The 21172-nt window shown below is 34.9% G+C and overlaps 2 protein-coding genes across 3 annotated transcripts in view; one reads left to right on the top strand and one right to left on the bottom strand.

Moving 5' to 3' along the window:
• Positions 1 to 4225: 4225 nt before the first annotated feature.
• Positions 4226 to 4740, bottom strand: LOC142628794 (uncharacterized). The gene is made up of 2 exons (XM_075802833.1): positions 4731 to 4740; positions 4226 to 4614 (listed from the first exon to the last, which is right to left on the bottom strand). The coding sequence occupies exons 1-2, from the start codon at positions 4738 to 4740 to the stop codon at positions 4226 to 4228; spliced, it is 399 nt and encodes a 132-aa protein (XP_075658948.1).
• Positions 4741 to 19831: 15091 nt separating this feature from the next.
• The window catches only part of LOC142628005 (ADP-ribosylation factor GTPase-activating protein AGD4-like), a 62973-nt gene continuing 61632 nt past the window's right edge, over positions 19832 to 21172 (top strand). For both annotated transcript variants that reach the window (XR_012842970.1, XM_075801928.1), the window contains exons 1-2: positions 19832 to 20059; positions 20331 to 20407. Coding sequence is in view for 1 of the 2 variants with exons in the window: in XM_075801928.1 (XP_075658043.1) it covers positions 20012 to 20059; positions 20331 to 20407 (125 nt within the window). In the remaining variant the exon portion in view is untranslated. The remainder of the gene's footprint in view (positions 20060 to 20330; positions 20408 to 21172) is intronic.

Genomic DNA, 21172 nt, shown 5'->3' with positions numbered 1-21172 from the left:
AAGTACTATCGGCACACAATATAAAATTGTCATTAGTACATGCTCAAAATAGAGAGCCCAAAAAGAAAATTGTCTTAAAAAAAGGAAAGAAATATCCTAAACCGTGTTGGAGGAAGACGGATCAATAGTGGCTCCATCAATAATAGCAACCTTAGCACCCTCTCCAACCCCTTCAGCGGTCTGATGATCTTCCAATATCTCCTTCTCAATAGCCTCCATGTAAAGATTAGAAAAGTACCGACTGGGGTGGTGTTTGGCCATATATTTTCAGAAGAGGTCAAAACCTTCCACATAGTAATCATACAATTTGTCCGAGTACTCGTCAGAAGCTTTGAACTTCTCTACTGCCTTCGAGCCAACCTTTTTTAATTTTTTGGAGGGCTTCTTCTATTTGTTTGTCCTTCAGCTTAGAGAAGGCCTTCTTAGTGTTAATGGTTTTCTCTAGAGTTTTAAACGGTCATTATCCACCTTTGCCTTCTTTGAGAGAGCAGAAATCTGTTTCTTGAGAGAATTATTTTCGGAAGAGAGGGTCTCCACCTTGGATTGAGCCATGACAATTTTTTTCTCAAAGTCCACGTATTTTCTAGAAATGTACAAGACTCACCTAACACTTGAGAAAAAGAAAGAAAGACATTGAGAAAGAAGCTCAAAAGAAGAACCAAGAAAAGATCCTCACACAAACACAATTCCTAACTCGCACTTGCATAACCCAATGTACATGTGAAGACATCAACTCATGAGACAACTTAACTCCTAGAGGCTGAAGATCGTTAACAGAAATTGCCTCGTGGGCCTTTAGAATCACAGTGCCTGCGTCTTCCCAAAAAGAACTTATTGAGGCCTTATCCCTTCCCTTGGCCTTAGAGCCTCCGTCAGAAGGAGTGAGAAGGAGAGATTAACTCTAAGGAGGAGGTGGGCGAGGCTGGACGATGAGGCATAGAGGTAGTAACAGGGGAGGTTACCATGGGATCTTCCTTATTTAGCTCGTTATCCCTCTGGTGCTTCCTCATTAGAAGGCCACCCTTCAGGCCTGTCTTAGCCTTCTTTTCTTGAACCTCAGCCAACTTACCTTGCTGAACCTAATCGTCATTCTTGGAAAAAAAAAATATGATTAGCCCAAGTCCTCATTCCTTTTCTAAACCCACAGAACAAAAGTACTTACTCTTCTTGACAACCTCGATGGTCTTTCAAACTTGGCTCGACGGCTCCAGACCAAGAAAGTGAATATAGAGAGACTGAGGGGAGATGAGCTCATCAAAATCTGAAACGGTCTCCAAATATCCTCTGGCCCTCTCCAAGCGACCGTGATACCGTTTCTTTAGACAAGGACAGACTTTATCTGCCCGAAGAAAACAAACAACAAGTAAAACCCATATATGCAAGGAAATTTGTACAAATAAACATGTATGTAAAGATACACCAAACACAGGAGTACCCCAACTACGAAGAAGTTTGGGGGCGTCATCTGAGTTTTCACCAAGAATGGTCTCCCAATCTTCACCAAAGACAAAGAAAAAGCTTGTCTTCTAGTTCTGAAGAGGAGGGGGAATCAAGAATTAGCCTTGAACTTCTATCCCAAGGCTTGAACTCCTAGTAACCAAGAATCTTAGATCGTCTTAGACGATAAAGGTGCAAAAACTCATTTATCCTAATGGTATCTCTGTCATTAGCTGACATCCACATGCATCTTTTCTTGTCCTTTTCCTTTAGAGCACAACAAATGCTCCAAGCCTTATGAGGAGTAGATGGGGATGAAACCACAAGAACTCCACGATCCTCAGATGAGGATAGATCGGTTTCAAGCTCACTGGATCTATTCTCCTCACTAGACATTATCGAAGTTAGGGCAACTCCTGCTAAACAGTAAACTAAAGTGATAACGCTTTAAAATGTATACATGTTATATATCTATGTGGGCGTTATCTCCGTATTACTATGCTTAATTTGTATAATTAAGCCATGATTTGCATTAGTCCCTATTATTTATCTTTACATAATTTCTTGAATAAGATGCCATTCATTGTGTGTAATTTTCTACTTTCAAGAAATCATGTGAGAAAGATGAGTTTACAGGAATTTGTGAGAGAATGGAGGCCAAACTAGAATTAAGTGGAGCTAAAGGACTATGTTTAAATGTCTAAGGAGGTGCAGCTGGAGTGCTTGGATCGTCTACTCTGATTGAAAGCTTCAAATAAGGAAAGAAACCAAAGAGGCAGAATCTGAAAAGGAAAAATCTGATTTGAGTACTGATCAGTATTTTGGGTGTATCTCACTCATCAAAAATCCAATTGACACAAGACTGGATGGGTTGGAATTGTGACTTAATTATCTACAACTTTCCAGTTTTGAGTTTTTCAAAATTCACAAGTTTTGAAGGCCGAAATTTACTCACAAGTTACCATTGTAAACTTGGATAGAAATTAAAAATAGTAAAAGTTTTATTTTCTTGGGACACTTTGAGGTTAGGGTTTTGAGGGAGGCGGTGAGAACGAATTTTGGGTAGAGAAAACCTTGTATTTTCTTTTCTATAATGGCAGCCTAAACTCTTTGCTAGGGTTAGGGGTTATGTTTCTTCTATACGGTATGAATATTCAATGTGATTCTTTCTAGGGTTTTATCAACGACATATTTGATTATTCAATTAGATTTCTTTTGATGTATTAGTTCTTCCATGCTTTCAATAAGTTCAACCATGTTTTTCTTATTGTTTAGATGAATTTCTAATAGTTTCAAATAGAAATCAGATTTTAAAGTGAATGGGTTTTTCTAAAAAAACTTTTCTAACCGCATTATTATTCGAGGTTATCATGCATTCTTGAATTGTCTTAGTTCAACCGAATCATAAGTTTTTAATTGTATAAGAATAATCAATTATGAAATAGATATTTTCCTAAATCACAAAGAATTTCATATCAATATAGGGAAACACCCTGATGCCCTAGTATTCACATTATTGATTTAAATCAATTTTTATTATTATTTTTATTAACAGTCACTAAGCAAAATTATTTTTCTTCTTCACCCAAATTGTTATTTAATTATATTGTCTTTGAATTTACCCTGCTCCTTGTGGTTCGATCTCGGTACTCCAAGAATTATATTGCTACGATCTCCTGCACTTGGGAGTGAGCAAGCATAAAGGGATGAGAAAAAGCAAAACAAACCTATAGGGGCAATCTCTCCCTACAAAACGCCCAACCCCAGGACGTTTTCTACTTACGGACTCAAGCAAACCACACAGGCAAGCAAGGAAAAAAGAGATAGAGGGACAACTTGTTCTAACCAAAGAAAAATCCACCATGAAAAGATGAAGGAAAGAAGGGAGATTAAGAAAAGGACTTAATAGAAATGAGAGGAATATCAGGGAAGAAGAAGAGTGCTCCAAAGAAATGAAATGCCCACAAAAAATAACGTAGCAATAAAAAAAGGAGGGAAAAGCGTAGACCAAATAGAAGATCGTGTGTAGGAAAACCAAGAAAAACTAACACGACGAAATCATCTTAACCGTAAACATATCACATGGTAGATGAAACATCAACTCACAATAAATGCGTTGAACATGGAACGCGAAGTGATGAGAAACTGTGTTCTTATCTCGTCTCATATGACGAAGGCACAAATAGGGGGCAGTTGATGAGTAGAAAAAATAATAAAACCGTCATTAGTGAGTATGACAACCCTAGGGTGTGTTACGCATTCATTACAAGCATTTATGACAAAGAGTAATAAATGGGGCAATGGCAACAAAGGAGATGTACACACTAGAGCACCCATTTGTAACGTACTAGCCGTTGCACATAAATGCAGGGATTCATTGCCTTTTTAAGGCAATGAACAACTATAAAAGAAAGGAGAAACACAATCAAAAGGTACACACAAAATTTCCTCCAAAACTACTCTTATGTCAAATCCAATCTCAAAACTTCCTTCTGACTTAATCATTAAAGGGTTTTTGCCAAACACCACACTGGAGTATTCTTTTCCCAGTTTGAATCTTATTGCAGGTTTTACAACGGCGACATATTCAACTCACTTTGTCCATCAGTAGAGACAAGGAACTCAACTGCTAACTTTTTGCATCATCATGTGTGTGTGTGTGTGTATATTTAGAAAAACTAGAATTTCATTAAACAAAACAAAAAGAAATTACATCATTTGAGATAGCGTGTTCTAATAAACAAGGGCTCTCCTCAATCCAAGTAACATAATGCTCAACACCTAGAGCTTATTTTGCTAACAAATGTGTAGTTACATTCCTATCCCTACGAGTATGAGAGACCTCAACCCTATGAAGCTCATGCAAAAGAGAACAAACAAGGGCTATCAATGAAGGAGGATGAGAGCAACCCGTAATGGCATTTACAACCACCTGTGAGTCCCCTTCTAGCACAAACTCTTGTATACCAATATCCCTAGCAAAGGGAATTCCTTCCTCAAGCGCTTGGGCTTTAATCTCTAAAGGACTCAATGGTTGCTTAATATTTTTGCCAAGTGTAGCCATAACCAACCCCTGACCATCACGAATAACAACCCAAACCCCTACCTCATGTTGTGACAGAAAGATAGCACCATCCACATTTACCTTATACAAAGGAGGAACAGGTGGCCTACAGCCTTGAACACACACAGGTCCAGCAGTGTCAACCTTAGAATTGGCTTACTTAAAATCTAATATTAACATTTCACACCATTGCAGAACATCCAGCCCAGATTTGGGTCTTCCCCCATACCTCTTCTCATTTCTGTTAGTCCATTTAAAACATGAAATAGTCATAGCTAATTCCAAAGTGTCATCACCATATTGTTGAGTGAACATTAAAAATCATAGAAAGTCCATGAAATCACCAAATAGGATACTGCCAGCAAAGTTGAAAATAGATTTTAAAGCCCAAATATTTGATGCACATGGATAGCTCCAAAGAACACGCTCCACCGATTCAAAAAGCATCACAACACAAGTCTCACATGTATCATTTTCAATAACCCCTCTTCGCTTAAGATTAGATATGGTAGGAAGATAAATTTTGTAGGCACCATGTTTTTTTAAAAAAAATTCTTTTATTTATTTATTTTAAATGGGACTGTAATTAACATTGACTTTTATACATGGGTAGGACTCTTGGCAAGTTTATATGACAAAGTGTGATGACGTGTTTAGAAGATGAGAAATGCTACGTCCACAACATTTTCACAACAAATCTTAGATGACAGGTTGTTACAAGCTTTTACTTGTGGGCGAGAAAGTAATTTCAATGGTGGATTCAAATTAAAAACCATATATAACAATCTGCCATCTAAGTCTTGTGGTGAATATGTTGTGAAAATATTGTGGACATATAACATTTCTGTTAAAAGATAGCCGAACATTGTGTTTAGTCTTTCCAAAATCTTCTCTTTTATGGCCTGTTTGGATGTTTAAAAAAGGAGGGAGAGTAGAGTAGAGGGAGGGAGAGTAATTTAAATCTCTTGTTTGGAAGTTTTTTAAGGAAGGAGGGAGAGGGATTTGGAGGGGTTTGGGGGGTTTTCAACTACCTCTAACCCCTCATTTTTAATTCCTCCAAATTGGAGAGATTTGGAGGGAGAGTAGAGTAGATAAATTATTGATCAAATGAATTCTCCAATTTACCCTTTTTAAATTAACAAAATTACAAACCAATTAATCATAGACCAATGTTGCAATTTATTTTCAAATATGGGTAAATTTGTCTATTTAATCATTTTCTCTCCTCTCCATCCCAATTTTAAAAACATCCAAACAAGGGGAAGGGCTAATTACTCCCTTTCCCCTTACTAATTTTAAAAACATCTAAACAAGGTGGAGGGTAATCATTTCACTCTACTCTCCTCCCCACTACTCTCCTCTCCTCTACTCTCCTCCCTCTCTAAACTTCCAAACAGGCCATTAGAGTTCAAACGTTGGCTTTATAGTGTATTCGTAATAGGAGTGTTCGGACAAAAGCCATAACGATTGGTTTAGACAGTGTATCTGAGTAGTTGTCTTATTATACGGTGTTTTTAGGAATGAAAAATTATGTTGGTTCAGGATTGAAAGTATGTGTTAGATACATCACATGACATAGCGGGAGAGAAAATTGAGGGTTAGATTTTTGCTATTATATATAGATGATAGATAAAAGTTTGATTTTTGAGTTTGAGAGTTGTGAGTAGCCTTTATCAAACTTAAAATTCTAATCTATATATTATATAAAACTGAAGCCTCTGACCAATATTTGACTTTTTTTAGAGTTCTCACGTTTTTACACATCAGTATTATTAAAAAAAAAAGTCTCTTTTTTCCCCCACCAAATACAAATTATAAAACTCAATACTTCATAAAAAACAAAAACAAAAACATGATGAAGTTTTTTTTTATAAAAAAAATCTCTCTTCTCATCTCTCATGCTAACATCTCCTTCCCCCAAACCTAAAACTTTCCTTCCTCCAAAATCAAAACCCAAAACTCAAATCCTCCCACCACCGCCGCCACCACGGATCACCAACTCTCTGCCTATCCATTGTCGCCAAACCTAGCCCATCATATTCTATGTCGGCAAATTACTTTGAGGTAATTAAAACATGTTTTTGTCTCTCCTTAATTTACTTTAATATTATTTTCTATATATTGCTCTCTCTCTCTCACTCTCTACTTCAATTGTTCATGGATTTTTTTTGGTTTGTGGTTGTGGGTTGCTCTGGATACGTGGTTGAGCTTTGGTTTGCCGCCGATGAAAAGGGATTTTCTGAAAATTTTCTAATTTTGTTTACGGGGCTTTGGTTTATGCTACTTTTTTGTATTGCTTTGGTTTCTATTTAAGCTTTACATACATATTTATATTGGTATATTCAATGTGTTTGCCCTTGCTATCTAATTGTTACTTTCTCTCTCACAAAAGATTGAATACTTTGTTATGTGAGTTATTTGGGTTTCGTTTGAATGGTTTTCACAGTTTTTTGCTGTTAAACTTTGGCTTTGGGAATCATTAAATTTATTTTTTAGATTTTCTGTTAATAAAGCATCATATTTACACTCAAAAGCTGTTGGGTGAGTGAGTGAAGGGTTTCAGTGTTGATTATCTCCTTAATTTTGTTCTTTGTAGGTATTTAACAGGATTTTGTACAATTTTTGGTGTTTTGGTTTCTTTTAGTTCAAGTGAATTCCATGAGGTAAATTTCATGTAAGATGTAGTTAAGATTTGTAATAGAATTTCGATGTGCAGTTGACCTCACGCACTTGCATAACTTTGATTCGCCAGCGTTAAAAAGGGGTTTTCAACAAATTTTTTAATTGTGTTTGCTTTAGGGGCTTTGGTTTTTGCTACTTTTTAGTATTGCTTTGAGAAAAATAATGTCAGAAGCCCATTATCCTTGAGCCTCCATAAGTGACTAAGCTTAATAATAATCAAAGCTAAAGGAAGTTTCGGTATTTAGTAGTCATGATTTAGTTTTTTTTTTCTTTTTAATTGATCCTTTATTTTAGATGATTTTTTTTTTTTTTTGGTTATTAATATGGGCCTTTTAGCATATCAATTACCTGCACCCATGAGAATGCCCCTTGATGTCCTCCACCACAAGAATTCTGAGTTTTTGCTCTGTTTGTATTAATATGAGAATTTTTTTTTTCATTTGTTTGTGTTTGGATTCAATTTAAGTTTTTAGGTTATCCCAAGCTTGGTTTTATATTTAGTTTAGTTTTCATCTCAAGCTTTCCATTGTTTTTATTACTTCTTTATTTGGTTTTTATGGGCATGTAAAATTTGTCTTTAATAGAACTACAAATAGCTGTACAGACTGAAAATAATTTTGGCTTCTCGTAACAATTGTTTTGGGAGTTTGTACATATATATAAATGCTCTATACAAATTACAATGAATTTGAATATACAGATTACATATTTATTTGAATTTCACATTGCTGGATTTTAGCAAACTTGAAGGAGAATATTCACAAAATTCCCAGATTTGTGAAATGAAAAAATAGAGAAAAAATATGCGCCAAAGAAACAATCATACACAAGACAATATTTACGTGGTTTGACAATTTTCCTACATCCACGGAGTTGTAGGGATTTTGCTATTCTCAGGGAAAAAATACCAAATGTGGTAGTACAGTTTTCTCTCTCATTGCTCCATGGACTAAGCCTTAAAAAATCTTTCATTAAAAACCTTAACAATATTATTTTGGATTGAGTCATAATCCTAATCAAATACAACTAAGCCTCACAAATCCTAACAAATCTCCCATTTAGAGACTAGTTCAATCACCAACATTAATTGTAATCCTCCAAAAACAGTCTCTCATTACTACAACTCATCCTCCAGTTCTCAAGCTAGAAGACCAATTAAAGCTGCACACAGCTTTAGCTTCTAAATAGTGATACCCTTAGTCAACATGTCGGCCGGATTCTTAGATCCATAAATCTTTTTAAGTATTACCAACTTATTTTCAACAAGGTAACAGATAAAATGGTATTTCATCTGTATATGCTTTGACTTTAAATGAAAAGCTGAATTTTTAGCAAGAAAAACTGCACTCTGACTGTCATTATGTAGAATGCCCATCTCTTGCTTCTTACCTAATTCATCCAAGAAACTATGTAGCTAAATCATCTCATTTATAGCTTCAGTCGCTGCAACATACTTAGCTTCTGTAGTAGACAAGCAATGATCATCCGCAGATTTGAAGCCCAAGATATAGTTGTACCATGATAACGCCTTACATGTATATTTGTTATATATTAATGTGGGTGTTATCTCCTTATTACTATACTTAATTTTTATAATTAAGCCATGATTTGCTTTAGTCCCTATTATTTATCTTTACATAATTTCTTGAATAAGATGTCATTCATTGTGTATAATTTTCTACTGTCAAGAAATCATGTGAAAAAGATGAGTTTACAGGAGTTTATGAGAAAATGGAGACCAAAATAGAATTAAAGAGGAGCTAAAGGACCATGCTTCTCTAATAAGGTGCAACTGGAGTGCTTGGGTTGTCTACCATGTTTGGAAGTTTCAAATAAGGAAAGAAATCAAAAAAATAGAATCTGAAAAGAAAAAATCAGATTTGAGTACTAACTAATATTTTGGGTGTATCTCTCTCCTCAAAAATCCAATTGACACAAGGCTAGATGAGTTGGAACCATGTCTCAAATATCTACAACTTTTCAATTTGGAGTTTTTCAAAATTCATAATTTTTGAAGGTCGAAATTAACTCACAAGTTACTGCTACAAATCTGGACGAAAATTAAACTAGTAAAAATTTTATTTTCTTTGGACACTTTGACGTTGGGGTTTTGAATGGAGGCTGAGCAGAAAAAATTTTGGAGGAAAAAAATCTTGTATTTTCCTTTATCAAATGGCAGCCTAAACTCTTTGCTAGGGCTAGGGTTATGTTTCTTCTATACGGTATGAATATTCAATGTGATTTTTTCTAAGATTTTATCAATAACATATTTGATTGTTTAATTAGATTTCTTTTGATGTGTTAGTTTTTCCATGCTTTCAACAAGTTCATTCATGTTTTTCTTATTTTATAGATGAATTTCTAATAGTTTTAAATAGAAGTCAGGTTTTAAAGTGAATGGTTTTTTTGAAAATTTTTCTAATTGCATTATTAATTTAGGTTATCATGCATTCTTGAATTGTCTCAGTTCAATCGAATCATAAGTATTTAATTGTATAAGAATAATCAATTACGAAATATATAATTTCTTCGATCACATGGAATTTCATATTGATATAGGAAAACACCTCGATGCCTTAGTATTTACATTATTGACTTAAATAAGTTATCACTGTTATTCTTGTTTACAATTACCAGGCAAAAATTATTCTTCATCTACACCAAAAGTTTTTTTTAAATCACTTTGTCTTTGAATTTACCCCGTTCCTTGTGGTTCAACCTTGGTACTCCGAGAATTATATTGTTACGATCTCCTACACTTGGGAGTGAGCAAGCATACCACCCAGAGTAAATACAAAACTTGCAGTACTCTTTCTGCTATCAATGTCACGAGCTAAATCAGCATCTACAAAACCCTACAGTTTCAAACTTGTACCCGTGAAGCAAAGATATGTATCTAATGAACCTTTTAGATACCTCAGAATCCACTTGACTGCCTCCCAATGCTGATTTCTTGACCTACTTATGTATCTACTCACAACTCCCACTGCATGTGCAATGTTTGGCCGTGTACACACCATAACATACATCGGGCTGCCAATAGTTGAGGCATAAGGTACCTTGCTCATGTGGTCCATTTCTTCTTTCATCTTTGGTGACTATTATTTACTTAATCTATAATGACTACCCAAAGGTGTGCTCACTGTCGATGCCTCGTGGAGGTTCAACCACCCATCACAGCGACGCTCGCGCGCCCAAAGTGCATGCATAGGGTGTGTATGCGAGCTTAGAGCTCAGGTGCTATGAAAAGGTCGGGGCCTATAGTGTGTGTGACGGAATCGGGTCAATTTTAATCGAATTACCAAAGGTAAGTAAAGTCGCCACCAATCGTTGGGTTTTTTCTAAGGTGTGATTGGTCACTTGACTCTATTTGATTTTATTATCGATCTTAAGTTAAGAAAAAGGTCATTTTTCCTAATCTAATGTGGACGGATAAAAAGTCTTGATTCTTGAATTCAGAAGTCTAGTTACATGTGGAAAATGTGTTAGGCACTCCACAACGCATGTCCGTAGGCAGTCCTTTGTTTTGGTAAAATTTTAATTTTTGGACAATGACAATTAAAAACAAACTATTGGCATTAGCTTTCTGGGCTTTAATGGAATTGGGCTTTGAGGTTTGATTTCGGAAAGGGTGTGGTCTTGATAGATGCTTCACTAGTATGTTTGGAATCGTTGCCAAATTTTCACGATGAAAATTCGACAACATTTCGCAGTATTTTCGTGGCGAAAATTTGGCAACGCTTTATCTTGGGTGCATCATAGCACACAAAATGCTATTTTCACCCAACTTTCGTTGTGAGAATACAACAAGGAAGGTGCCCCATTTTTACAGCAAAAATTCGGCAAAATTTCGCGTTTGGTGTGTTATGGCACATCGACAGGGTTTCGTGCCTATGTATACGGCATGTGCCAATATGCTCATACTAAGAAGAGCTGGAGCCCCTCAAAGTATTAAGCATATTGATGCGTGTCGCATACACGGGAAAACTGATGTCACTTAGGTGACATAGATCGAGACAATCATACCGCGATGACCACACACAAAATATAGCGTGAATATGCACCTATAGCAAGTGCCTTAAGCGCATACCCACGCTACAAGGTCAAGAGCACTCATTACTAGAGATGGTCACTCTCTTAACCACGAGAGTCCATCATATAAAGTGCACGATCATATAAGTATACATACATCATGCACAATGCTATTACACAGAGCGGGAAAGTAAAGTAAACATTGCCAAAATCCAAAGGGTATGGCCCAGCTAGGTATAGGAAATATAAAATAGACATTACCATACCCTAGAGATGCGGCCCAAACAAGGTACAAGGGAAAAGAAAACCTAGTACATGGATCTAGAGAAGGCTAAGAAGGGGCAGGGGGGGGAGAGAGAGAGAGAGAGAGGAAACCACTCAGGGAGGCTAGGCCTCCTAATCTACTAAACATTGCCCTTTTAGGCTTGCGTCTTCTTCAAACAAAGAAAGCCAAACGGGGGAAACAAACATGTTATCAAAAAAAAGGAGTGTCCTTGGAGGACAAAATGTAGGTTTGGATCGGGTATCCATAGTTCCATGAGATTGCAGTATGGACGACACATGTGTCAACAAATAAAGTTCCTAGAAGGACTCGGGGTCTCGTGTATCAATGACGGGTGTGAACCCGCATAAGATTGTAGGAACCAAGCTTGATGACACAAACACACACAAAAATGCATGCATGAACATGTTGGAAAATGTGCAAAGATGCAAAGAAATAAAGAGAGCCAAATGGGTTGGCATAAAGCAAGCAAGACAAACATATCATCACATGAAGTGGAGAAGGGTATGCATCAAGCAAACCAACATCACGAAGATGTGTACCCACAAATGGTTGCACCCAAACAAGCTTCAAGAAGGGATGGATGCAACCAAACAGGCGAGTGGTCCCAAAGGCCAACAAGCACAAACCCACAGAGGGCACAAAGAATGGCAAGAGCATCTAGTCAGACAAACATGGATATAAAGTATAAAGGCAAGCAAGCATACACATGCATAAGGAAGTGATCCAAACCCTTAGATGTAGGTCTAGGTGTATGGATGTAGGCCTAGGCTACAAGGTCTAGATCTACATCCTACCTAAGGGCCAAAACACAAGAAAAAAGGCAGAACAAGAGATAAAAGGCTATAAAAGCACAAGGCATAACATCCAACAGGTAGATATAAGCATAAACATGGCAAGGAGCACATGAACATATAGAGCTAAGCACTAGCATGGCATAAAGCGTGGAAACATGGAATAAACCTAAGCATGTAGATTTAAGCACAAACAAGGTATTTAGGCATATCCTAGCCCAAGAAGACTAGGCCAACATTGTCAAAGTGATAAAAAAAAATGTTAGAAAGTAAGGAGACATGCTAGAAAAGCAATAAAACATTCTAGGAAGTAAGATAAAGCAAGAGATATACTATGGAAAGCAATAAGACATGTTATGAAACAAGATAATGCTAAGGGTGTAGATAGCTAAAACAAACAAGGTATTTAGGCATATCCTGACCCAAGAAGGCTAGGCCAACATTGTCAAAGCGATAAAAAATTTTAGAAAGTAAGGAGACATGCTAGAAAAGAAACAGAACATTCTAGGAAGTAAGATAAAGCAAGAGATATACTATGGAAAGCAATAAGGCATGTTATAAAACAAGATAAAGATAGGGGTGTAGATAGCTAAAAAGCTACTTCTACACCTTTAAAACCTCAAATCCAAGGTCATAAGACCAAGGAGAAGGAAAAAAAGAGCAAGAACACTACTTCTTGGTTATTGAGAAAATGGAGAAATTAAAGGTTTTCTCAATGTGTTTGGGAGAGAACTTCGAGAGGAAAAGAGAGAGAATCTACCCAGAAAAGTGCTCCAAAATGCTCCAAAACTTTTTTTTTTTGGGTCTAAAGGGTGTCTAGGGTATTTATTTTTAAAAACTGACCCTTCAACTTTCGGCGGCCTTAAAGGGCTGCCGACTAGCTCTAGCGGCTACTTTTTGTGCCCTAGGCTAGCTGCTGACATCAGCAACCTTGACTTTTTCTGGTTTTGACTTTGACCATGTATTTGATGGTCTTCACGACTCCAATTGAGCTGATCTTGGTGTCCCTGAAAAGTTTTGGATGTTTAGTTTCTAGAACACTAAACAAATTGATGCATAGGTGTTATGGTGTAGTAAGGTATGTGAGATAAGTCATGCATTCACATGGACATGCATATGGTTTTACCTTGAGGATGAGTATGAACATGCTTGGTTGAATGATGTGTTTTTGATGTTTAGATGCCTATAACATGTTGTTTAGTTACTGCCATGTCTATTTTTCTGCCTTGAATATGATATAATACTATGTATGATAGGGTTTGAGATATTATGAGATGCATGATAGATGTATGTTAGGATTTGGGATAAAAGTGCCATGTTTTATGATTAAATGTATGCTAGTGTGTGTGTGAGTCTAGAATGATAAATGTTAAATGTGTCTTTAATAAGATTAAGACGTAAGACACAATGAGTGGAAGCCAACCCACGGGTAGGGTGGGGTTGGGTGCTTAACACCTTCCCATTCCCATACCTAAACTTCAGACATGTGCTTTGGTAGTAGATCAGTCCTTTTACGAAGGGCGCTATATTTATGGTTCCTAGACCTAATCTAGGTAGCAACTTCATTTTACTTCTTTGCTCTGGTCCACTAGGCTAAGATGTACTCCCCCCCCTCCCCCGGTTGCACCTACAGTACGGTTGTTATGGTATAATCAAATTGAAGTTATTATAGTATGAACAGATTGTTTTAATGCTTAACTTGTGTTCTTGACATTATGTGGTTATGTTAGTTGAGTATCAACACATGACACATTTCACAATTTATAGGTGGTGTGAATAACAACAAATTAACTTCAACACAACTTCACACATAACACACAATTAAGTAACACTTCTTCTATTACCAATATTTAGTGATAATGAACATTATCTAAGTAGGTAAGTGCTATTACAATGCAAATCCATTAACAACATTGCCATAACTAATTCTCCTAACTAATTAACTACTTCATGGCAACCTCAATCTCTTCACTCCAAATTGCTTAATTGAGCAAAAAGAAAACAAAAACATAACAATAGCAAAGAAGAGCCATGAAAAAATTTGTGCAAGCCTACACATTCTCTCTTTCTCACGAGCAATCATGGCTTTTTCCTTAACTTTTGCACAGACAACACGAACTCTCTATCTCCTTGGCTTTGGCTTCCATTTTTAGAGTTTTTTTTTGCTATTTGCCTAGCTTCATCTGCCATTTCTAGAGCTATCCTTTGCCTCTCATTTGCAAGTAAGATAGCACTTTGAAGCCAAGATATCTTTTGAATAACCAAGGGCTCATTCCCACGATTACAAGTTGGGTTATCCACCCAATCAAAGAAAGGACACTTTGGACCAACCTTTTATTGGCTACAACCCAAGAGTCTCCTCCCAAAATTCTCAAGCGTCAAACTTGTTCTCAAAATACATATTTGCTCATTACACATATGCCCACTTGAATAGGGTAATTACCACTAGATAAAGCCATTGCAAAAAGTTTGATTGACAAAAACTTCAACAATTGCTTCCTGGGTATTACAACATGTAAGGTATCAACAAATTGACCATTTTCATACCGTACAATTGCAGCTGTTTTGAAAAAAAATTCAAACCCTAAAAGAAGAACAAACATACATACTTGGTTTTTCTTTACCTGTACTGCAAACCTAACTTCGATTTATTAGAAACTTGAAAAACTTTAGAGAATCAAGCCCAATAACTTCAATCAATGGAGATTTGAATGTAAAAAACATGAGTGGTCACTCTAGCGAAAATATTTTAAGAGAGTGTTTTGATTCATGTTATGTTCTATTTTGGGGTTGAAATGTGTTTTTTCTAACGTCATAGGCAAAGGTGGGTTATGGAATATAAACAGAGCTCACCTTAGGTGGGCGAGGTGATACTTTTCAAACCACGAGAAGGCAAAGTGATTTTGGACCAAACTACAGGTGGGTTTACTGTAATTACCCATATTTTTAATGAAAAATAGCATTTGAGCACGCGTTCACGCAGGTGCTCAAATGCTCTTCTATTATTTTTATTATTATTTTTTTTTTGTAATTTGAAATAACATTCATATCTATTTTCTAACCCAAAAAAAACCCAGGTTCTTATAAAAAAACACATGCTAATTTAAGGGAAAAAAAAAGTATCTCTCCTTTTTTGTTTCTCTTTCACATTTTTCTTTTTTGTACGTGTTCAACTTTATCAAAAATAAAACCAAGTTGATATTATGTTTTAAAAAAGTTAGAATGTGTAAGGAGAGGTGGTGCCTAATTTTGTAGGATATGGAGGAACATAGTGAAAAAAAAAAACTACTTTTTTAAATTTACCTAAAATTTAGGTATTTTATTTTTACATCCATGGCTTAAATAGCTTAAAAGCCCCTTAAATAATAACTAGCTTTATCACACGTGCTTTATGCATGCGATGAGACTTATTTCTTATTTTTTATAATATCATAATTTTTCATTCAGATTTACATGTTTTCTCATTAATATTTCATATTTAGAACTACTAATATAATTAGGGGTGTCATGAGGCTAGTTTCAAGAAATGAACAAATTTACACGTCTATTTTGTAGCAAAAAAACTTGTGTTTTTATTTTATATATATAATTTTTGTTTTGAGAATCTAATTTATCTATACTACTATTTAAAAGGCTTCCCCTGTTTGGACCAATTTTTTTTTTTTTTTAATTCCAAAATATCCCTACACCTGGACAAAATTGGAGGACAATCAAGCAAAATTATACTTCTAACTTTTAAACAACCCACTACAAAATAACTTCACATCCACTAAACCACTACTAAAATTCAAATTTGCTACAATCACTCCTATTAAAATACAGCAACCAACTCTCCTCTTCTTCTTCTTTTTTTTCTTAAAAAAAAAAAACTTTTTTGCAAGATCTCCTTTTTCCTCCTCTCCGTCACGTTAAGTTGGTTTTTAAAAAAACCCATACTTTTTTTTATAGGAAAAAAACCCTTATTCTTATCCCTCTTTATTTATTTATTATTATCCTTACTCCATAATTAAAAAAAAAAACTTTTTGCAAGATCTCTTTTTTTTTTTTCCTCTCCTTCACGTTAAATTGGTTTTGTTTTTTAAAACCTTAATTTTTTTTTTCCTTATCCTTATCCCAAAAAAAAAAAAAAAAAACTCTCACTCCACGTCCAAAACCAAAACCACCCTCCCTACTTACACAATCAATTTCAATTTCCTCAAGCACCGTATTTTGCTATTGAAATTGTAAGTGCACAATTTGTACCCGTACCCAAAAACAAGTGATGGGTTCAGGCTCAAAGAGCCTTAAACAATGAAATTTGTAGAGTATGAGTTTGAAACCTAGGTTTGGGATGTTGGAAAGTTAATCAACAAGCTAGAATGCCGCAGTCTATGCAAGTAATAGATGAATGTGACAAAACCCTCCTCGGACGTAAGCCGAGGACAAGTTGTACAGACTTTCTTTCTTTTAGCAAAAGATTACAATTTCTTAGCTTCCAAAAAAGAAGAGCCTTTCTTCCCTTTCTCTCCTCTCTCGTCTTCTTTATCCTTCTTCTTCTTCCCTGATCCATCCACGTGTAACACAAATCTTTTTTCCAGATATTTGTCCCATCCACCACCTTCTTAAAGTCTTCAAACAATAGCTGGAAGGCTGAATGCTACTGTTCAAAGGTCATTTCTCCATTAATTCGACCAGGGAGGTAAATGCAAGGCTTTTAATGCGGTGGTAGCAGCTTTTTCCTCAGATATTTCTCTCTCGTTCCTGCTTCCAACGGGTGCTTGGATCACACCTTTACCCAACAGATCTTTCAGAATTCTGTCTTTAAACCGTTTAGCAAGTCCCATGGCCTTTACTGGGCCTGTCCGAGGAAATACTCCACCTCAGACTACTCCTCGGACCATTATAGTGTGGACTAACCTGTGGGCCTAGAAGATTCTGATTGGACAGACTTATGACAGCTAACCAGGCCCAAAACCCAAACGTTTGTTTAAGCATTTTTACCCCCCACAGAAATTTTAATAAAATTCTTTTTATTAAAAAATAAGAATATATAAAAACAATAACAATTATCCTTTCCCCTTTTCTCTCACCTTTAAATTAGGACTCAAGTTTTTAGCTTCAAAATCCTTGATTTTAGATAAACTTATCTCCCACTCTTACAATTCAAACTAAACAGTTTTAGTTCAAATAGTTCCCACGTTCACCACTTCCAAATCTCACTTTTTTTTAATAAAAAATATCTCTTCTTCTTTATCTTATTCTCATTATATAAGCACATACTATCTCTATTTATATATATTTCACCTCTCTTTTCAGGTTCTTTTCATAGATTTCAGGATTTCATCAATTTTTTGCTCAATTAATTATCATCTCCAATTTTAGAAAGGTTTGTTTCCTTTGACAACGTTAAAATTATTAATTTATTAGTTTGTGTATTTTTGTTTTCGTAATTTTTTAAACTAATCTTACCCCCCCCCCCCTTTTTAATCTCTTCTTCTTTATCTCTTTCTCAGGTCTCTTTTCTAGTTTATTTCCACAATTCATTGTTTTGATGCTCTCAGTCTCAGGAACAGAAATCAACACTTATATCATTCCAAATTTGCACATATCCAATAGAGTAAATTTATCATTCAAAAAAAAAAATCCCACGTGATGTTTTATTATAATTTTTTTTGTGAGGGGTGTTTTATTTTCCTATTTGTATAATATTGATTATATAAGAATTCAAGTTGTACATATTTGGTGCTTTCTTTTTATGAACATTTTTTTTTCCTATTTTTCAATTAGGTTTGTTTTGGAAATTTTTTGTAATGATCATTGCTCTTTTTGAGGTTGTGACTTTGGGTTTGGCTGATTATGTAATGGACCAAGTAACTACCCCAAGTATCGATAATGGAACACCACTTCAATAGCAAATGGAGTATGTTTGGCCATGTATTCATTTATAGAGAGATGTATGAAAGAATGTTTTGGAGTAGGATTCTCACTCTTCTTGGGATAACTCCATCGATGATAGAGTTCTAACTCTATTCAAAATGGTGGATTTTGTTTTGTGTTATCAATAATTTAAATAAATATCAAAATGGTTGTAGTAAAAAAAATTGTTTAAATATTGATCTATTCATTTCAAAATGGATGGGGATATGATTGTAAAAAGTATAGCTATTCTATCTTTTGTGTAAAATTTAATAATTTAAATCCATTATAATTTGAAATTACTACATTTTCCAATCACAAAATACCTAAAAATGTGATGAAAAAAAATATTTTATCTACAAACGCATAACACTCATCGCACTCCTAGTAATCTACAAACACATAACACTCAGAGGCTAGTAAGTGGATAAAGCAATTTGAAAATCAACGGGAAAGTGATCCTATTTTTTTGGCAATATTTTAGCGGGAGTCAGAGTTATATTTTTACCGGATTTTCCTTTAGTTTTGTCTCTACTTAAACATAGGGGTGTAGGAGTTTTTTTGAATAAAAAAAAAATGAGGATCCTAAATAAGGGAAGCCCCTTAAATAGTATTTTTTTTTTCGCATTTTTCTTTTTTGTACGTGTTCAACTTTATCAAAAATAAAACCAGATTAATATAATCTAAAAAAAGAAGTTAGAAAGTGTAAGGAGAGGTGGTGCCTAATTTTGTAGGATATGGAGAAACGTAGTGAAAAAAAATTATTATTATTTTTAAGTTTGCCTAAAATTTAGGTATTTTATTTATACGTCAATGACTTAAATAGCTTAGAAGCCCCTTAAATAATAATTAGCCCATCACACGCGCTTTATGTGTGCAATGAGACTTATTTATTATTTTTTATAGTGTTATAGTATTTCATTCAAGTTTACAAAAAAACTTGTATTTTTATTTTTTATATATAATTTTTATTTTGAGAATTTGATTTATAAGTGGATAAAATAATTTAAAAATCAATAGAAAAGTATCCGTATTTTTTAGGCCATGTTTTAGTGAAAGTTAGAGTTGTATTTTTACTAGATTATTTTTTAGTTTTTCTCTACTTAAACATAGGGGTGTAGGGTAGTTTTGAACAAAAAAAAATGAGGATCCTAAATAGGGAAAACCCCTTAAATAGTAGTATAGATATAGATAAATAACATTGAGGAGACTTTCTTCTTAAAAAAAAAAAAAACATCTAGGAGACTTTAGTACTAGTTTTGTTTTGAGAGACTGGAACTTTAGTATTAGTTGAAGTAACTATGGTGGCGATTGGATCCGGATGAAAAGCCAGTGTCTGCATCTGGCATTTCCTTCTTTATTTTTTATTTTTAATATATATTATTGATGCATGCGGATTACATTGTTTAGGAGACATTATGCACTGCACTATTCATTCTTTTCAAATTTTAATTTTCAACAAAATAAACAGTATCTAAACGGACCTTGTGTCCATAAAGCGAGAAATTAATCCAAACACTCAATTTATGTTTGTTGAACCTCAACCTATCCAAAAAAATTATTATTATTATTATTATTTATTTATTTATTTTTTTTTATGTTTGTTGAACGAGGAGAAAAAAGGTGCACACTCGGTGTTTAGTTAACCAATTGCCCATATTGCCCTCTCACCTCACCTCACCTCACCTCAACTCAACTGACGTGAAAGAGTGAAACGACTTCTGATTGTGATCTTATTTCCTTTCACTCCGATCTGAAACTCAGAGAGAGAGAGAGAGAGAGAGATTTTGCGTTTTTGGGTTGAGACTCGAGTCGAGAGAAACAATGGGTGCCTTTATCAAGCTGGACGATTCCCCTATGTTTCTGAAGCAGGTACAATCCCAATCGGACTCTCTATCATATATCTATTTTTTTACTATTTATATTAATTTCTATACTTGACTTGTTATAGGATCAGAATCTATATTTAATCTATTGGAATTGTATTCCACAAAAATAGTAATCAAGAGGTTGTCTTTAAGGTTTTTTATGGTTGAAATTGCCGAACCCATGTAATTTTTCTTTGTCACTGTCTCATTTTGTATTTAAAGAAAAAGTGGTCATACTACTTATTTTACTTCTTTCATTTTTCCATTATGGTCAGATATATTCGCTAGAACAGACAACTGATGTATTGAAAGATCGCTGCCAAAGGCTATATCAAGGGTCTAAGAAGTTAATGTAAGTCCCTCACTTATTCCCTATCTACTTCATTCACTGCACTACTTGGTCACCTAAAAATCATTCCTAAATTTTTTTATTAGGATTAGATTATGCTACTGTGTTCCTACTAGAAATGAGGTTTGATTTAACATATTTTCTTTTTAATGGTAAGTTACACACTCACCTGATGGTGATGGGTCTTGAACCCATGACCCAACCCTTCACATAGGACTTATAAGGGGAGGAGGTGCCAATTGAATTAGAGTTCATTGACGAGGTTTGAATTAATATTGTAGAAAAAGTGAATTGAATTGGAGTGCTACACTCTAATAAAACAATAAGAAACCCTGTTACTTTTTTTTTTTTTGGTTCTGCTGGTACGCTACACTCTTACCCATAAGGTCTTGAACTCACGACAGCTGCCTCCATCCTGTACTTACTAGTGGATGAGTTTTGATTTGAGTTCAAGCTTATTGGCAGCTTTTCTTGCCTTGCATTTTTATTTCTTGTTCTCACATAATATGGTTTTTTAAGGAATTTGAGTTGGGTGCTAGTATTTTCAACAGATTTTCATATTTGTTAAATATGGGATTAAGAAAAAATGGAAACATACAGCTATTCGATTTGTGGACTCTTTTTTTCTGTTTATTTGGAGCTAGATGGGTTATGCTGAGATCAATGGTTTAGTTATTGGTGTGTTGGAATGGTGTTCAACAAACGATATGGCATTGACATTTGGAAGGCAATTCCTTCATTCTTTTATAAGTAACAATAATTTTATTG

The sequence above is a fragment of the Castanea sativa genome, chromosome 3, assembly GCF_040712315.1.
Source record: "Castanea sativa cultivar Marrone di Chiusa Pesio chromosome 3, ASM4071231v1".
In the NCBI taxonomy this organism is placed as follows: Eukaryota; Viridiplantae; Streptophyta; class Magnoliopsida; order Fagales; family Fagaceae; genus Castanea; species Castanea sativa.
Note: the sequence above shows the minus strand (reverse complement) of the source record. Positions and strands in the feature narration are given on the sequence as shown.